Source organism: Phocoena sinus, chromosome 2 (genome assembly GCF_008692025.1).
Source record: "Phocoena sinus isolate mPhoSin1 chromosome 2, mPhoSin1.pri, whole genome shotgun sequence".
Taxonomy (NCBI): domain Eukaryota; kingdom Metazoa; phylum Chordata; class Mammalia; order Artiodactyla; family Phocoenidae; genus Phocoena; species Phocoena sinus.
In genome coordinates, this window is record NC_045764.1 from 92,381,385 (window position 1) to 92,398,123 (window position 16,739).

Here is a 16,739-nt window from a genome sequence, read left to right on the forward strand (position 1 = left end):
GAGCCAGGTCTTCCGGAGAACCAGTGCCCTGGGGAGCTCCGTGGAACAGGTGGAGCAGTTGATTCGCAAGCATGAGACATTCCAGAAGGTGCTGACTGCCCAGGACGAGAAGGTAATGGGTTTGGGGGATCCTGGGCGTGGTCAAGGTGGGGTGCTCGGTGTGTACCCACAAGCAATGCTGATGTTTGGGGGTGGCCTGGGGGGCTAGGGGTGCCTGGCTGGGGCTGACTGAGCAGAGTAGGATGTGTGGCTCAGGAGGGCCTGGGATGGGGTGGGCTACACTGCAGAGACACAGGGGCCACGTGGCTCCAGATCAGGTAGTCACAGGGCAGCGGAGCGGGGGCAGTGGGGGGAGAGCTGGGGGCTGGTTCTGGCTTGCTGGGAGGACTGGCCAGCCTTGGGCCATGCAGGGCTGAAGGCGGGGCTCCCCCGAATGAGGAACGGAGAGCTGAGTTCCCCCCAGCCCCAGCCCGCCCACTGGAGGCGGCTCTGTGTGAGCAGGTGAAGATGCTCGGGGGGCCCCAGGGAGCAGGACCTGCTCTGCAGCTCGCTAGAGCGCCGGGCTCGGGTGGAGGAGCTGGCGGAGAGCCGGGGACACTCCCTCATCAGGGCTGCCTTCCAGGTCAGAGGGCCTCTCCAGCCCAGTACCTTCCACTTGGGCCACATTTTCCAGTTTACAGATGACGTCCACCTTCACGGGCTCATTCAGGCCTCACCACAGCCCTGTGATGAGGATACTAAAGTTTGGAGAGTTAAATGGCTTTCCCAGAGGCCATGCTGGAGCCCAGACATTTGATTTGAAGACCCTGTATGTGGAGACCCCACTGCTTCCTAAGCTCTCACAGAGCCAGGGCAAAGAGAGGCATTGGGAGGGAGCAGAGAAGTCCAGGGCTCCGGGGCAGGTGAGCCTCACCTCCGAAATGAGGTCCCACCCAAGCTCCCTGGCCAGCCCCTTTGTGTGGCTGAGGGGCCATCTGGGCCTGGGGCTGTCTTCCTGGGCTCAGACCATTGGATCTTATTTACCAGGCACTGCCCAGCCCCACCCTTGGGCCAGAAGCCAGCTACCTGGGCACAGCTGAGCGCAGGCATGTGGGACGTTTCTGTGGACCGGGGCAGCATGAGGATCATGAGGGTCATGTCCCGCCCACCCCACCAGGCCGAGGACTGGATCCAGGAGTGACTCCAGCAGCTGAAAGAACCAGTCCCTCCTGGGGACCTGAAAGATAAGTTGAGGCACATGCCGAAACACCAGGCCTTCGAGGCTGAGGTCCAGGCCCACGAGGAGATCATGACCTCTGTTGCCAAGGTAACAGCCAGGCCCTCAGCCCACACCCTGCCCCAAAGTGAGGACACCAGGATGGCCGAGGGGAAAGGTCTGAGGCAGGGGGAGCCTCCCTCACCTCACCAAGCCTTAGTTTCTTCATCTTTAAAATGGGGATACCGCTTACCTCATAGGTAAGAGAGCATATACGTATGGTGGTGGTTACAGGAATCTATACATGTGATAAAACTGCCTAGAGCTATACCTTCCCCCCCACACACACAGGTACATGCATGTAAAAGCTGCTGAACTCTGAATAAAGTCTGTAGTCTAGTTGACAGTTATACCAAAGTCAGTGTCCTGGTTTTCATATGGCACTATAGTTATGTAAGATGTTACCATCGGGAAGCTGGGGGAAGGGCACACGGGCCTTCATTAGACACTTGTGCGATTTCCTGTGCATCTATGATTATTTCAAAATTTAAAAGAACAAGAATGCACGTGTGCCGGGGTGTAGTAGATGATCAATAAACTGCAGTTGCTCAGAGCTCTCATTCAGCATCCCCTCCCCAGCCCCTACTCATACACACACCAGAATCAGTTTCCCTTATGTGGTATAGAGGGAAGACATGGGCCAAGTGCGTTCACAGTCATGTATTAAGAGCCCAGACATGCTAACCTCACCCCCTGAAGTAAGTATATGACTTTTTTAAAAGGCTGCAGTGCTCCAATCTAAGATGGCCTTTACTAACGGTGGAATTTCACAGCCACTGTGCCAGATGCTGTAGGAGAAAGAGTGTTAGATAGACTTGAGGAGTTGGGTTTGAGTCCTGGCTCTGCCATAAATTCACCAGGTTAGTCTCTGAGCTCTGCTCCAGCTTCTATAAAAGAGAGAAACCCCCTTCCCTGCGCACCTATGACACACCTATTGGGAAGCGCTCTGGAGATGTAGACCAGTGCAAGGCGCTTTTACTGGGGCAGGACACCTGCAGTCCATCCACTGTCAAGGACCCCAGCCCCGTGTAGCCGTGAACCCCACCCAGTGTCTAAGCTGTGGCAGCCTCAGCCCAGTGACTCCCAGGGACAGGGACACCCAAACCTAAGGAGGCTGGCACTCACCATTTCATTCAACCCCTTACTTTGCTTTTCTTATCCTGAGAAGCTGCATTTTAACTTTAAAAGCTTCTGTTCATCAGTGCGTGCCTGCCCTCCCACTCCTGCCGGGTCCCGACCTGGGGAGCAAATTTCCTGGTCTTAGAGATGACCCTGGGCTACAGACCCCAGGTGCATCTTGCTCAGGGCACCTGACATGGGATGGGATGGCCACGGCAGGGGAAGCAGCTGCCTCCACTCCGCAAACGTGCAGTTCCTCGAGCTCTCTCAGGCCCGAGCACACTCTCCAAGTGTTGATGCAGTGCAAAGAAGGGGCTCGGAGCAGGTGCCACAGATGCCCTCCCCCTGCACCTCCACAGGACACGGTGGATGATGCCCACATCAGGAGCGTCAATGACTTGTCCCTGCAGTCCAAGAACCAGGACCCTGAGCAACTCAACACCACCTGCCAACGGTGACAGCAGCTCAACAACAGGCCAGTCCCAGAGCCGGAAGCAGTGGGGCTGGGAGAGGGAGCTGGAGGGTCACCTCAGACTCAGCCTTACACCCTCTCCGTCAGGTGGAACAGTTTCCATGGCAACCTGCTCTGCTACCAGCGGCAGCCTGAAGGGGCCCTGGAGATACACACATTGTCCCAAAAGCTGGATGACCTCACTCAGCACATCGGGGAGAAGGTAAGCAGTGGAACTGCTGATGCAGCCAGGGAGCCAGTGCGTCCCCCCCCCTCACCCGCCTCTCCTCTTCAGCTGGGTACCTGTAGGCAGGTCCCATCAGGGGGCCATCTGAGGGTCTGCCAGCCGTTCTTGGGGTCAACCGCGGACCTAGAAGCCCCCATTTGCTTCTAGGAGGCTGGCCCACCTGCCGCCTTTCTCTCCCAGAAGCACTGTGAGTCCAGAGGCCAGAGCATCCCGCTCCCCACCGTTTCCTCTGTGGTCCCCGAGCAAGGCCAGAACCCGCAGTAGGTTTACCCCGGGATCGTGTCAGCAGCCACAGAGAAACCTGGCCTAGACGCTGGCAGAGGTGGGAGTGGGGAAGTTGTACGCGGCCTGAGAAGCCCCCTGTGAAGCACGTGACGCCCTGTTCTGAGCATGCAGAGGGCTCTGTTCTTACTGCCCCTCTGTTTCCTGCCTCACCTAGGCCAGCCCATCTCAGTTCCCTGCAAAGGAGCGAGGGTCAAGTGAGACCATACGTGTGGAAGCAGCACACCCGTGGAGGTTCCTACCGCCAGCGAAACTCCAGCCCCAAGTCTCTCCTGGGAACCTTCCTCCTTCCCAGAAGGAAGGGACCTGTGGTCAGGGCCGGCGGCCTGCTCCAGCCCGCGGAGGGCCCTGGGAAGGGAATCAGGCTGGGTGCTTGCTTCCCACACAGAAACCCTGTGGCCAGCGACCCCTCTGCAGTGAGGGAGGAGCTGGAGAAAAGGCTGATAATAACGCCCCCTTCCTCCCCAGGCCACCCTGGTCCAGGCCCTGGACTGTGGGAAAGATCTGGAGAGCATGCAGAGGCTGAGGCGGAAACACGAGGAGGTGGAGCAGGAAATAGGCCTCGTCCAGGGCCAGGTGGAGGTGTGAAGCTGGGTGTGGAGGTGGCCTCAGGCCCAGGCACCTCCTCCGTGGGACCCTGGGCAGGCACGCGGCGGTGCGGGGGCGTGCTTGGGACCGGGGGCCAGCCAGGTCCACTGAGCTGTACAACCATAGGCTGGGCTCCCCTGAGCACCACCTGCCTCCCTGCCCCAGCCGCTGACCCTGGCTTCCCTCACAGCCTGTAGAGCATGAGGTAGGCCGCTTCTGCCAGAGAAGCCCTGAGGCCGCCCACACCCTTGCCGCAAGCAGCAGGCAATGATGGGCGGCTGGTGGCAGCTCTGGAGTGGGGCCCAGAAGCGGTACAAACCCCCAGGCCTCTTTCCCTCACTGCTCTTGCTGACCCATCCCCTGCAGCGTCTCAATCCCCACCCTTCCCTAAGAGTCTTTCTCCATCCTTCTAATAACCATTTGTATCGCCACCCTATTAATTCCCAGCCCATGGGCCCTTCTTTGGCTGAGGGGCTTCAGGGACAGAAGGCACTGGCGGGGGAAAGGGGCTCAGAGGCCCTAGGACTAGCTGATGAACCCTGTGGCAGGAAGGAGCCGCTGGATGCCTTGCACCAAGCACAGAAGCGGCAGGCAACGCTGCAGGAATTGCTGATCTGGGCCCAGAGGCTGCGAGCTGAGATGGACACCCAGAGCACCCCCAGCAGCCTCGCGGATGTCCAGAGCATGTTGGAGGAACGCCAGGATCGCAAGGTGAGCTGCCCAGACCCTGAGGCCCTTCCTGGGATCTCGCCTCCTCTCTGGCCTCCCCCTTACTGTGATCCCACTTTTCTCTTGGGTTCTTTCTGCATCGGCTACCTCTGCCTTTCTCCTCTTCCCTCTAACCCCCTCAGTGGTCTTCCCCACCTCTCCTCCCTCCCACTGGGCCTCTTCCCTCCCACTCAGGAAGCCTCAGCCTCTGGGATCTGAGCCCAGTCCTCTTACAGGCCGAGCTGGATGCCCAAACAGACAGCATCAGCCTGGCCCGAAGCACTGGGCAACGACTGCTTGCCGCCGGGCACCCATCCACCCCCGACATCCTCCAGGCCCCGGCTGGTTTAGACCAGGAGCTGAACAGCCTGGAAGGGGTCTGGCAGGAACACCAGCTCCAGCTGTATCAGGCCTTGGAGCTACAGGTAGCAGCCTCCATCCCGCCCCCACCCCTGGGGCCTGTACTAAACCCACTGCCCCTCGTCAGAGCCAAAGCCAGAGAGGCTGCCGTGCCAGGGGCTTTTCCCACCACCACCCACCGCCTACCACTCAGCTCACCCACGGCAAATCTTGCCTGCTGTGGACTCCTTCTGTTGAGCCAGGCCCCAGGTCCCGGGTTTCCCACTGGGCCACCAACAGGGTCACTCCACCTGCAGTGACTGGACCCTCTGCTCACTTCCTCTTGCCTTTTCCTTTCTCAACAGCTGGCTCTGAGCTCTGTGGAGCAGGTGGAAAGTTGGCTCTGCAGCCTGGAAGCCTGCCCAGCCAGTGAGGGTCTCGGGGTAGGTGCCCAGCAGGAGTGAGGGAGTGTTTGCCAGGGCAGCATTAGAGATCAAACCAGCCAGTGCCGCCAGAGCTCCCCAGGCCAAGGGCATCTCCCGACCCTCAAGCACGTCGGTCACTGAGCAGTGGCTTACCCGTCCATCGCTGGCAGTTCTTATGCATCTGGGGCTGGGCCCTCTGTGGGAGCTCAGAGGGTGAGCCTGTGGCCCTTGACGCATTCTTGCCTTCTTTTCCCAACACCCTTCTCTCCTCTGCCCCCCTCACTTCCTTACACCCAGAGGTTTGCTTTTCCCACAACTGTCCCAACCCCTGTGGCAGGCAAGCCTGACTCATGGGGGTCCTCAGAGGATGATCAGGAGCCGTTTCCTGTGCTGACGTAGCCTTACTGGGAGTGCAGAGGAGAGGGTGTCCCTGTTATGTGGAGGAGCTCCACCTGCCCTGGAAATTCTAACACTTGACCCTTATTCCCCATGCCTCTCCTGGCTGAGAATCGCTGCCCTAAAGCCAGATACAGCCTTGAGGGATTGGGGGGATGTGTCTGGTAGGAAAGTAGATAGCTTGGGACTGGGAGGGGGCATCCCTGTAGACAGTATCGCTTCCCAGGACTCCTTGATTGACGTGGAAACACTGCTGTGGAAGCAGAAGATGCATGAGCGAGACCTGGAGGCACAGGCGGAGGCGATCAGCGCGCTGGAAGCCTCCACCCGCAGCCTGCACCAGGGTGGACAGCCCGAGACCCAGGGTGCCCTGGGCTGGTGCCAGGCCGTGCTCCTGAGGTACCTCTGGCTCTGGCTGCGGGAGCCGTGGGCGGGCTGGCACAGGCATCAGGCTCTTCCCTTGCCCTTGTATCCCCTTAGCCTGGGCTCACCAGGCTTTTCCAGGGGCTGAGTTCAGATGCCAGGGCCCCAGCGCTCCTGACCCTGCAGTGTGTCAACCTGTTATGGAGTCAAACAGCACATGGTCACTCAGCTGAGATAAAGGGGACTTTTAAAAAGAAGCACATGCTTAAGAAACTACAAGAGAGATGACCTCATGAAATGGCAATACCAGAGCACAGCAGTTAGCCAGACGGCGCTGAGTTTCTGCGCTGCCCTCTCACAGCGGGACTTGGGGCAGATTCCTCACAGAGTCTCATGTCTACAGTGAGGGGATAAAAATACCTGCCCCTTAGGGTTGTGGTCAGGATGAGAAAGGAATCCTTGATGTCCCGGTGTGGTGCCTGGCACTCAGGGGGGTTGGCATACGTCTTATGCTCATTTAACTGAAGCCGGCACAGCTATGAGACTCCAGTCTCTGCCTTTTTTCCACATAAAAGTCCATCTGGTTCAGCTGCCTCGTCCAGCCCCTCAGACGTTTAGATCAAGGCAGATTTGGCCAAAAGCTGGATTCCAGATTGGTGGGGGTCTCCGTCCTTCCCAGAGAGCCCACCAGGGCCCACTGTGTTTGTGGCTTCTGGGCTGGTGCCCTGGCGGCCATGCCCTCCTCTTCCCTGCAGGTGGACCCCACCTGGGTACCCGAGGTCTTTGATTGACAGATGGAAAATGTGGGTTTGCTGGTCTCTGTCAACACTCCCTGCCCCCCTCCCCCAGCCCCTTTAGGTGGTTCCTGGCAGGCCCGGCTGTCCCCCAGGACAGTGCCGTCTTGATCCCCTCCCTCTCAGGCTTCTGGCATCCTCTAGGGGGCTGTTTTCATTCCATCAAGACTCTCTGCATCTCCTCTGCCCTCCACACCCTTTGGCAGCCCCAGCAGGAGGAGACAGACTCAGGGTATACTGATACACAAGAAAGGCTGTCCTGGGCTGGAAGGGCACACCTATGCACGTGTGTGTGCATGCGTGTGCACACACACACACACCCATAACAGCCCAGTGAGCAGACCTGAGGCCCCTGACACCCTCCTTCCGGCAGGAAAGAGGCACTCCTGCAGCAAGCCAGGACCTGTCGCCACCAGCTGGAGGAGCTCGGGCAGCTGCAGCCTTTCCTGCAGGGTTCCTACGAGGTTGGCCGGCGTGGGGAGTGGTTGTGGTGAGAGAAGGGGCTGCCCCCGGGACAAACCACTCTTCCTCGGGGCAGCCCAGAGGTTAGGGGAAAGGAGAGCCCTAGGCAGCAGGGCCTGTTCCTCCCAGTGTGCCCAGGTGGCCGCATGGCTGAGGGAGAAGAACCTGGTGGTCCTGGAAGAGGGCTGGCAGGACCCAGCCGGGCTGCAGGCACAGTTGCGGCGGCCGCAGAATCTCCAGGCGCAGGACACGAGTGTACACCACCAGCAAAGGCTGCAGACGGTGAGGTCTTGGGGACCAGGGATGGGCTTACAGGCCAGAGCAGGGGGTGACCCCACAGAGCCCTGGTAGCTGGCTCCGAATCACAGCCGTGGATGGCCGACCTTCGAGTGCTTTCTGCATACAGATGCCGTGCTAAGCACCAAAGGGCCATGAGACGCAGTGGCTTCCCTGGGCACCCTCCAAAAATAGTGCCTTTTCAAGAATTTTAAGGATGGTGTTTTGGCGTGATGGTTTTAACAGCTCTCTTGGACAGACATCAGAGGACAGAGTCAGGGTATGTAGCCAGCAGTCCTGTTCGTGTAGGAGTCAAAGTATAACACCTTTTAAGTTTACCCTCTTCCACCTGCAAAGGGCAGGCCCCAACCCCAGGCTGCCTCTCTGTGATATAAAGTGCCCTGCTAAGTATTTGAAATGTTGGATCTCATTTAAACAAAATACCCATTATTATCTCCATTACATGGATAAGGAAAATGAGCTCAGAGAGGTTAAGGAACTTGCCCAAGATCACACAGCTAGCACACAGACTCTGCAGCTGTGGGGCCGGTGGTTGGAGCCAACACAAGTGCCCTGACACCAGCAGTCCTGAGTCCATGAGGTGTGTGCCATGTTGTGGCTGTAGGAGGGGCAGAGGCTGCTGCGGGATGGCCTCACATCCTCAGAGACCATGCAGGAGCGGCTGCAGGAGCTGAGAGAACTCTGGAAGGAGCTACAGGCCAACTGCCAGAGGAAGGCAGCCAAGCTACAGGAGGCCCGTGAGGTGAGGCTGTGCGGCCCTGGAGTGGGCTGGGTGCAGCTCTAGATTCTCCCTCTCGTGCCCACCTCACATTCTGCCTGGGAAGGCCACTGCCTGGCCCAAGATGTGGAAGAGCAGGCCCAGCGGCTGCTTCAGCGGTAAAGCCGTTCTTCCTCTCTACCCCCCAGCTCGGCTCCTCGGGGCCCTCCCTGCCCACGGTGAGGGGCACAGAGCGGGCAAGCTGGTGTGCAGGTCACAGTGTGGCCCTGATCCTGACGACCAGGGTGCCCCCTGCCCCGGGCCCGCCCTCCACTGCTGCAGGTTTGAGAGCCAGCGGGCGCCCCTGAGGGAGCGCAGGACAGCCCTGGAGGCCCGGAGCCTCCTCCTGCAGTCCTTCAAGGACACTGACGAGGAGATGGCCTGGGTGCGGGAGAAGCTGTCCCTGACGGCTGCTCGGGACTGCGGCCAGAGCCCCAGTGCCCTGCAGCGCCTGCAGGAGAAGTGCCAGGTGTTGGCCCAGCGGGAGGGGCGGGGCCATCGTCAGTCGCCTCGGGCTGGAAGCTTCTCCCTGGATTCTTTGGTGGTCACAGGGGCAGGGTTCTCTCTGGGGGCAGCTGTGGGATCGCACCGGGCTTGAGACGTGACTCTGGGCTCCCCGAGGAGCACCCGGGAGCATCCCCCATCTTCCTCCGACTCTGCAGAACCTGGAGACTGAGATGAGCAGCCCTGAGGCTCTGACCCAGGCGGCAGTGGGCGCAGGGCACGAGCTGGTGCAGGCTGGGCACTTTGCTGCCCGTGACGTGGCTGCCCGGGCGCGGCAGCTGGAGGATGCCGTGGGCCGCCTGCAGGCAGAGGCTACGCAGAGGCGACAGCGGCTGCAGCAGGCTCAGGAGGCCCAGCAGTTCATGATGGAGGTGAGGGAGTGTGATGGGGCACGAAAGGGTGGGGGCTGGTCCTGAGGACACCCAGAGGGTAGGCAGGGCTGGAAGGTAATGCCCAGGTGGGGCTCCAGGGTCTCTGTGCATCTTCTGTCACCTCCACTAAGTTGTCTCCTGTCCCCAAGATCTTCCTTCAGCATGTTTCCCAGGAAACGGCCCACTGGGTTTGGTTTGGTTTGGTTTTGCTGTTTTTTTCTAAACCAATGATTCTCAATCAGTGCTTCACATTAGTATCACCCGGAACTTTTAAGAAGTGCTGACACTCAGCTGTATTCCAGACCAAATCAGAATCTTAAGGGGTGAGAGCCAGGCATAGCCAATTGTTAAAACTCTCAGGTGATCCCCATCGGCCAAGTTGAGAACCACTCAATGCTCTAAATCTCGAGGCCATGAACTCAAAGTTGGGAGCCCTGGAGGGCATCACCCAGGGAAACCTGTCCTCTATGTCACCCCAGCTCCCAGAGGCAGGATCCTGGCTGGAAGAATGGGGCTGTGTTCAAGAACGGGACATTGAGGATATGGGCCAGAGTGCCGGAGCCACGCAGGCCTTTCTGCGGTGGCTGGAGGCCACCAGGAGAGACCTGGAGGGGTTCAGCACACGCATCGAGAGGCTGCAGCAGACAGCAGCCCTCCTTGAGAGCGGGCAGAACCCAGAAATGTGCGTTGGAGCCAGGCCCAAATAGGGAGGAGCAGGGAGGGGCTCTCCCTACAGAGGCACGAGGCCGGTCCAGCCTGGAGAGGAAGGGCTCCAGGCAGACTGTCCTTCCTGCCGCAGCCCCAAGTTGCTCGCCCTGATGCTCGCAGTGAGGGACACCCACTCAGGGCTGTTGCAGAGAGCAGAGGGCAGGGGGCAAGGCCTTCGGGAGCAGCTGCAGCTCCACCAACTGGAGCGGGAAGCCCTGCTCCTGGACGCCTGGCTGGCCAGCAAAGGTGGCCACTGCCGAGTCCCAGGACTACAGGCAGGACCTGGAGGCCGTCAAGGTGAGTCACTCCTGAGCGAACCTGGAGGAGAGTAGATTGAGTGGCCCACAAGGGCGGAGAAGGGGGAGGGGGCCACACAGGAAGTGGGGGGCTCTGGGAGGATCCCCGTGGTCCTAGAGGCAGGGCCGAGGGACGTCAGGAGTGGCAGACACTGCCGAGCCCTTCAGTAGCTTTGAGAGCTGCTGGATGCCACCTCCAGAGTGACCTTCCTGGCCCTGCACCCTGCAGCTGCTGGAAGAGAAGTTCGATGCTTTCAGAAAGGAAGTCCAGAGCCTGGGACAGGCCAATGTGCAGGCCCTGTGGAAGCAGGCAAGCTCCTTGGAATGGGCAGCACCCAGGTGCTCTCCCCAGATTCAAGGGCAGCGGAGTCACATCGAGGCCATTTGGGAGAGACTGGACCGGGCAGTGAAAATCCACACACAGGTAGGTGCCCTCAGTCTCAGCCAGGGGCAGCCAAGGGGCTGGGACAGCTGTGTGTGTAATCTGCCTGGGCCAGGGACAGGCAGCCCCACCGTGTCTGTGTGCCTGTGTGTGGAGCAAGGTGGCTGCCTCCAACTCCCAGTGCCAAGCAGATCAAAAGTCGCAGTCTTCCACCTCCAGCCCTCTCCGAGTCTCTCCACCGATTTGGTTTCCCCCTGGCAGCTCACACCTCCAGAGAGAAACAGGAAGCATGTCTGGCCAGCTCCTGACCCCCGCCCCCCCCCGCAAAGCCCCCTCCAAACATAGGCTTCAGGTTTATTAAGACACAGGCCCCGTTGGTCTCTTGTCCTTCACCACACCCACTAACCGGGCAAGACCGCTCCAGCCATTCACTCTTCTCATCTAAATGCTCTGAGTGGATCTGTGTACTGAGGGCATCCCCAGCGTTTCTCCATGACCTTCACTCTCAGCCACAGCTGGTAGTTTCTAGAAAAGCAGTCCAGGTCCCCGAGCCCCTGACAGAGCCTGCAGCCCAGGGATACCTCCTCTGAGCGTCCTGGCTAGGCAGCCTCCTGAGGCGACCCTCTTCATCTCAGCCAGATGCCCCCAAAAGAACGTCCTCCCTCCTGTGGACTCATTCCCACCTGCTTCCAAGCCCCCACCTCTGCCCGTCTCATGAGTTGGGCACTGAAGACCCTCTCCTCACAGAATCCCCCAGGGCCCTACCCCGTCATCAGTAACATCACACATTCACAGAGCAGCTGCCACATCTGGGACATTTCCTGTACCCGGTGGTCATGAACGAGTCACCAAGCCCCATGGACCTCCTTGTTTAAAAGGAAGTGGCCCGGAAGGTTACATCTCCAGGGAGAGAGGACCCTGGCCGGAGCAGGCCCGCCCTCCTCTCTCAGAACCTGGCCATGGCCCATGAGGTCTGCGGCTTTGAGCAGGTAGCAGCCGAGCTCCAGGGCTGGATGCAGGAGAAGGCGGCCCCGGTGGCAAGAGATGCCTGTGGCCGCAGCCCAGCGCCGGTGCAGACCCTGCAGCAACAGCACAGATGCCTGGAGGTAAGGGTCCATGCCCCATGGGCTGCCCGTCTGACCTCCTCCCCTGGGTGAGGGGACCCCAGAGGTGGGAAGGGAGGCCCTGCATGCCCGGGCTGTGGAGGTGGGCTTCTCAGAGTGGATGGGTGCTCCCTGAAAAGGAGCAGAGGCATCGGGTTGCCAGGGGGTAAGGCCCGATTCTGGCTGCAGGGGGGACTGGCAGCAATGGAAAAGGAGGGGGCCCAGGTGCAGATGGAGCCCTGCCAGCTGGGCCAGCTACACCCTGTGGCTCAGGAGGGCCTGGCCAAAGCAACTGGCTGAGGTGCAGGAGGCCTGGGCCACCCTGAATGCCAAGGTCCAGGAGCAGGGTCGGCAGCTGGAGGAGGCTGCCCAGGGCCACGCCTTCCTCGGACGCTGTCGGGAACTGCTGTAGGTGGCATCCTGCCCCGGCTGTTGGCTCAGCTCTGCCCTGCAGGGCGGGGGTCACCCCAGCTCTTTGGGGGGCTATAGTCCCCATCTCCCTATGCAGCTCATGCCCTGCCCCCCACCACAGTCTGCCCTCCTGGCCCTGACAGCAGCTTCCCCTCCCTGCCCTGCAGAGCATGGGCTCAGGAGAAGCAGGGGCTGGTGTCCTCAGAGGAGCTGGCTGGGGATGTGTCTGGGACCGAGTGGCTCCTGGAGCTGCTGGAGGAGCTGGGGCAACAAATCAAGGGGCACTGCCGTCAAGAGCCCAGGATGTACAGCAGGAAGGGCAGCAGCCGGTGGACAATGGCCGCTTCATGTCCCTGGAGGGACGAGCACAGAGATGGGTCTGGGGCTGAGCTGGGCGCACAGCCCAGTTACCCAAGGCCTCGGAACCCTGAGCAGGAGCACAAGGCCAGGCAAGGACGGAGAGAGGGGGGCAGAGACGGGGAGGGTCCAGGCCTCACGGTCTTCCCTCGACACCTCTGCTGGGTGCTCCAGCCCTGCCCCACCCCGTGGCCCTGCCTAAGCATCTCACCCCCAGTGCCCCGCCCCCGCAGATGACAGAGTGCCTGCAGGAGCTGGCTGGTCCGCCGCGGGCACTCAGGGAGGCCTGGGCCCTGCACTGGGAGCGCTGTGAGGGGAGCTGGCGTCTGCAGAAGCTGCAGCAGTGGCTGGACCAGGCCGAGGCCTGGCTGGCGTGCCGGGAGGACCTCCTGCTGGACCCCAACTGCAGGGTGAGCCGAGGCCCTGCCCCTTAGCTGGCTGCACCGTCTGGCAGCTACAGCCAAGGGCACATCCTGCTGCTCCCCTGCACCCTGGGCCCCTGGCCAGGTTGCAGAGGGTGAGGGAATGGCTCTCTGCACCCCCGAGGGCTGGGCCGTACCCTGGCTTGCTTCTCCCCAGCGCTCGGTGTCAGATGTGGAGTGGCTGCTCCGCAGACACCAGGACTTAGAAAAGCTGCTGGCTGCCGGCTGCCCAGGAGGAGAAGTTTGCTCAACTGCAGAGGAAGGCAGGGGTGAGCGGAGGTTGAAATGAGGGTGCACTGGGAGATAGGGGCCTGGGGGCCCATGGGGGTGGGCGGTCCTGGTCTCAGCCCGAGAGTCAGGCTCTCTCCAGGCGCTGAGCCCACATCTGACCCTTCAGGAAAGCCCTATTCTTTCCCTTGCTGGCTGTCACGTCCTGTTGCCCACATCTCCAGGTAGGCTAGGGCGCCGTGTGCACTGGGATAGCTGGAGCAGGAAAAGATGAATAACAGTGAGGACGTGGGGGCTCTCTGGGTGGGAGGCACGTGGGGAGGAGAGGCTGGGGCATGGAGCCCCCAGAGCCCTGGCCTGGCTCCCCTGGCTCCCCTCCCGAAGGTGGAACAGAAGCCACAGGTGAAGGAGCTGAAAGCTGGGACAGGTGGCAGTGGGCTGACCTCCCTCCAGCAGAGCCCTTGGGAAGCTGGTGGCCCGGAGCACAGCTGACCGAGACAGCACAGCTGCAGCCACGTGTCCCCGTCAGGCCTCGCATACCCTTTGCCACCACTGTCTCCCTGGAGAGCGCGGCAGGGACCGTCGGAGTAGGGAGCCCACACCCCGAGCCAGCACTGCAGTACCAGGGACCAGGGGGGTCACCAGGGATGAGGAGGTTGGGGAGGGTTAGATGCCTCACCCACCTTCCAGAGGGGGCCCCTGGCCTCTAAGCTGGTCACAATGTTTCCTGGGCCCCATCTTGCATTTTCAGGATGCAAAGGGTGCCCCTGCCATGGGGACTTTTGGAGCTTACGTAGGAGCTCCTGCCTGGGAGGAGCCAGGGAAATGCCCGGAAACTGCTTCCGCAGCAGCTGCCCTCCACAGAGCCACTTGAGGGCTCAGAGGGCAGCGGGGCCTGGCGGGCTCGAGTTGTGGTGCCCACCGCAGCAACTGGACAGTCTGGCTCCCCGGGGCCACTTCGCAGCTTCTGTCCTCGCCCAAGTTGGGGTGCGCCCCTCATCTTCCTCTTCCTGGGTTCCCTGGAAGTTTACCCCCTGGCTCCCTCTTCCCCGTGGGCACCTTGGTCCAGTCCAGTCCTTTCCCTGGGAGCCTCTGGAGACACAGTCAGGCTTTGGCGAGGCTGGTGCAGCCTCGCGCCTTCTCTCCACAGCCCGGCGTGAGCCCCAGGGACGGCTGCCCTGGGGCCTCGCGGCGGCGGGGAGACAGCTGCCCGAGCCTGCTCCAGGACGAGTGGATGGCAGCCAAGGTACTGGGCAGTGGGTGGGCGGGCAGAGGACAAAGAAGGACCCACAGGGAAGAGCAGAGACAGCCGTGGTAAACTCTACCGCTCATTTCTCCTCAGGACGCGGCTTCCACAGCCACCCTTGACCTCGCAGAAGCCCAGCGTGAGAGACCAAGGGATCACCAAGATGGAAAACACACTTTCCCCTTAAGGTGAGCGCCATGTCAGGGGAGAGACACGCTGACTTGACAGGCACAGCCCCCCAAGGGCAGCTGAGGGGGCTGGAGGCAGCTGGGCTCATGACTGGGCCGCAGGCTGCCTGCGGTAGAGACCATTTGCAGCACCATCTGAAGGGCAGGTTGAGAGCTGGCATGGAGCCCCGAGCAGCGCGGCAGGCAGGCTCCAGGGGAAGCCTGGGGAACGGAGCAGGCGCGAGGGGCATTGATTCCCTGGGCCCCAAGCTGCTGGCACTGGATGCGTCCTTGGAAGTTTCACATCTACTATCTCTGTGCCTGAGAGGTAAGTGGGAGTTTTTTTCTCAATTTAAGGCCCAGAGAGGGTAGGCAACTTGCCAGAGATCACATAGCTAATTAGTAGAAGTGGAGCCAGGCTTGATGCCCTGACAGCCTCCCAGTTCTGTTCACCCACTTTGGAGTCTGACTCCCCTGAGCCCTTCCCTCAAGGATCTTCACGGGCTTCCCCATGCTCTGCTCTACTAATGAGGCCTTCCCTAACCTTGTAGTCTTCAAACAGCTCTGAACGCACCTCCCTTGGGGTGTCTTACAGACAGTGGCCAAGCCCAGCTCTACTGCTAGGAGGAATACACAGAAAGCACCCCTTAGACCAGAAATCTTTCATCATTGTGGTCTGACAGGCTCCGTGTGGAGAGCGCGTTTAGGGGCCCCACCTGGGAGTCCCTCTGGGTTCCTGGCTCTGTTCCTTACACTGTGTCTGTTCCCCTGGGATCTCCCTGAGGCTGTCCTTCCAGAATCCCAAAGAGACCTGAGCTTCTCCAGGCTAAGCCTCCCTGAGCCCATCGGCATTGTCTTCCAGGAGGCCGGATGCACTGGGGGAACCTGCCCCCGAGTGCTGGGCCTGGGCTGCCTCTCAGCGTGGGTAAGGCTTGGTGTGTGCGGAGCGGCCAGAAGCAGGTGCCTCTTAGACCGTTCGGGCCGCTATAACAAAGATACCACAGGCTGGGTAGGACTTGAACAACAGACACTTCTCACAGTTCTGGAGACTAGGAAGTCACCTCAAGGCCCCTCCTCTTAATACCATCAGCTTGGGGGTAGGATTTCAAGCCATGGCAAGGAGGAAGGAGCAGGCATGGAGTCTGCTGCTGCAGATGGCCAACCCCCGGGCCAGGCTAACTGCTGTTCTTCCTTGGCTCTGCAGCCCCCAGCCTGAGCCCAGAGCTCCGAGCCAGACCCTTGGGCTTCCCGGCTGAGCGCTCTGCTGAGAGGGTGCTTGGCCCAGCCGCTCCGCTCAGGTAGGGCACCTGGGTGTGTGGGCGGGAGTCCGGAGCCCCCATGACTGGCACAGACGCTGCCCTCTTTTTTTTTTTTTTTTTTTTTTTATGCGTTACGCGGGCCTCTCACTGTTGCGGCCTCTCCCGTTGCGGAGGACAGGCTCCGGACGCGCAGGCTCAGCGGCCATGGCTCACGGGCCCAGCCGCTCCGCGGCATGTGGGATCCTCCCAGACCGGGGCACGAACCCGTGTCCCCTGCATCGGCAGGCGGACTCTCAACCACTGCGCCACCAGGGAAGCCCCGACGCTGCCCTCTTAAGCCCAGGGCACTACACTGCTCAGGTGTGGGGCCACCCCCACCCTGTCACGGTCTCAGCAGTGATGACAGAGTCCAGACCTGAGGCTCCCTTTCCCCCCAGGTTCCCCGGCTGCCCCCACCCTCCTCGCCAAGGGAGACACGACTGCGCCGACAGCCACCCTTGGCCCGTGGGCTCCCGCAGAGGAAACTGCACGAGGCTCCCGCCGGCTGTCTTGCTCAGGCCAGACCCACGGTGAGTGTACCCAGCTTCCCTTTGCACACACCAGGAAGCCTCCCGGGCGCCCACACACTCTCTCCCTCCTTGCTCTCCTGTCCTTCCTCTCCAAGATGCAGCACTGCTTGCAAGGATGCCAGGCCCCTCCTGCACCCTTGCTCCTGTCCCCACTCTCTGTCTCCATCCTCCCAGCTTTTCCCCAGTCCAAGGACTAGGTCCCTGCTCCAGGGGGGGAAGGGGAGGAGCCTTAC

The 16,739-nt window shown here is 60.9% G+C and overlaps 1 protein-coding gene across 1 annotated transcript in view; it reads left to right on the plus strand.

Annotated features, from left to right (window-relative positions):
- SPTBN5 (spectrin beta, non-erythrocytic 5) overlaps nucleotides 1-16,739 on the plus strand; it is a 46,404-nt gene that overhangs the window by 29,011 nt on the left and 654 nt on the right. Inside the window, 33 exon segments of the mRNA XM_032621718.1 lie at nucleotides 8-112; nucleotides 470-604; nucleotides 1,109-1,456; nucleotides 2,734-2,849; nucleotides 2,934-3,048; nucleotides 3,823-3,936; nucleotides 4,133-4,190; nucleotides 4,193-4,653; nucleotides 4,887-5,075; nucleotides 5,355-5,432; nucleotides 6,037-6,209; nucleotides 7,341-7,431; nucleotides 7,568-7,711; nucleotides 8,331-8,501; nucleotides 8,503-8,952; nucleotides 9,146-9,358; nucleotides 9,838-10,040; nucleotides 10,158-10,308; nucleotides 10,310-10,363; nucleotides 10,592-10,786; nucleotides 11,695-11,850; nucleotides 12,037-12,135; nucleotides 12,137-12,255; nucleotides 12,426-12,547; nucleotides 12,550-12,635; nucleotides 12,849-13,025; nucleotides 13,195-13,254; nucleotides 13,256-13,306; nucleotides 14,416-14,511; nucleotides 14,608-14,699; nucleotides 14,846-15,006; nucleotides 15,883-15,976; nucleotides 16,375-16,506. Of these exon segments, the coding sequence (XP_032477609.1) occupies nucleotides 8-112; nucleotides 470-604; nucleotides 1,109-1,456; nucleotides 2,734-2,849; nucleotides 2,934-3,048; nucleotides 3,823-3,936; nucleotides 4,133-4,190; nucleotides 4,193-4,653; nucleotides 4,887-5,075; nucleotides 5,355-5,432; nucleotides 6,037-6,209; nucleotides 7,341-7,431; nucleotides 7,568-7,711; nucleotides 8,331-8,501; nucleotides 8,503-8,952; nucleotides 9,146-9,358; nucleotides 9,838-10,040; nucleotides 10,158-10,308; nucleotides 10,310-10,363; nucleotides 10,592-10,786; nucleotides 11,695-11,850; nucleotides 12,037-12,135; nucleotides 12,137-12,255; nucleotides 12,426-12,547; nucleotides 12,550-12,635; nucleotides 12,849-13,025; nucleotides 13,195-13,254; nucleotides 13,256-13,306; nucleotides 14,416-14,511; nucleotides 14,608-14,699; nucleotides 14,846-15,006; nucleotides 15,883-15,976; nucleotides 16,375-16,506 (5,009 nt within the window).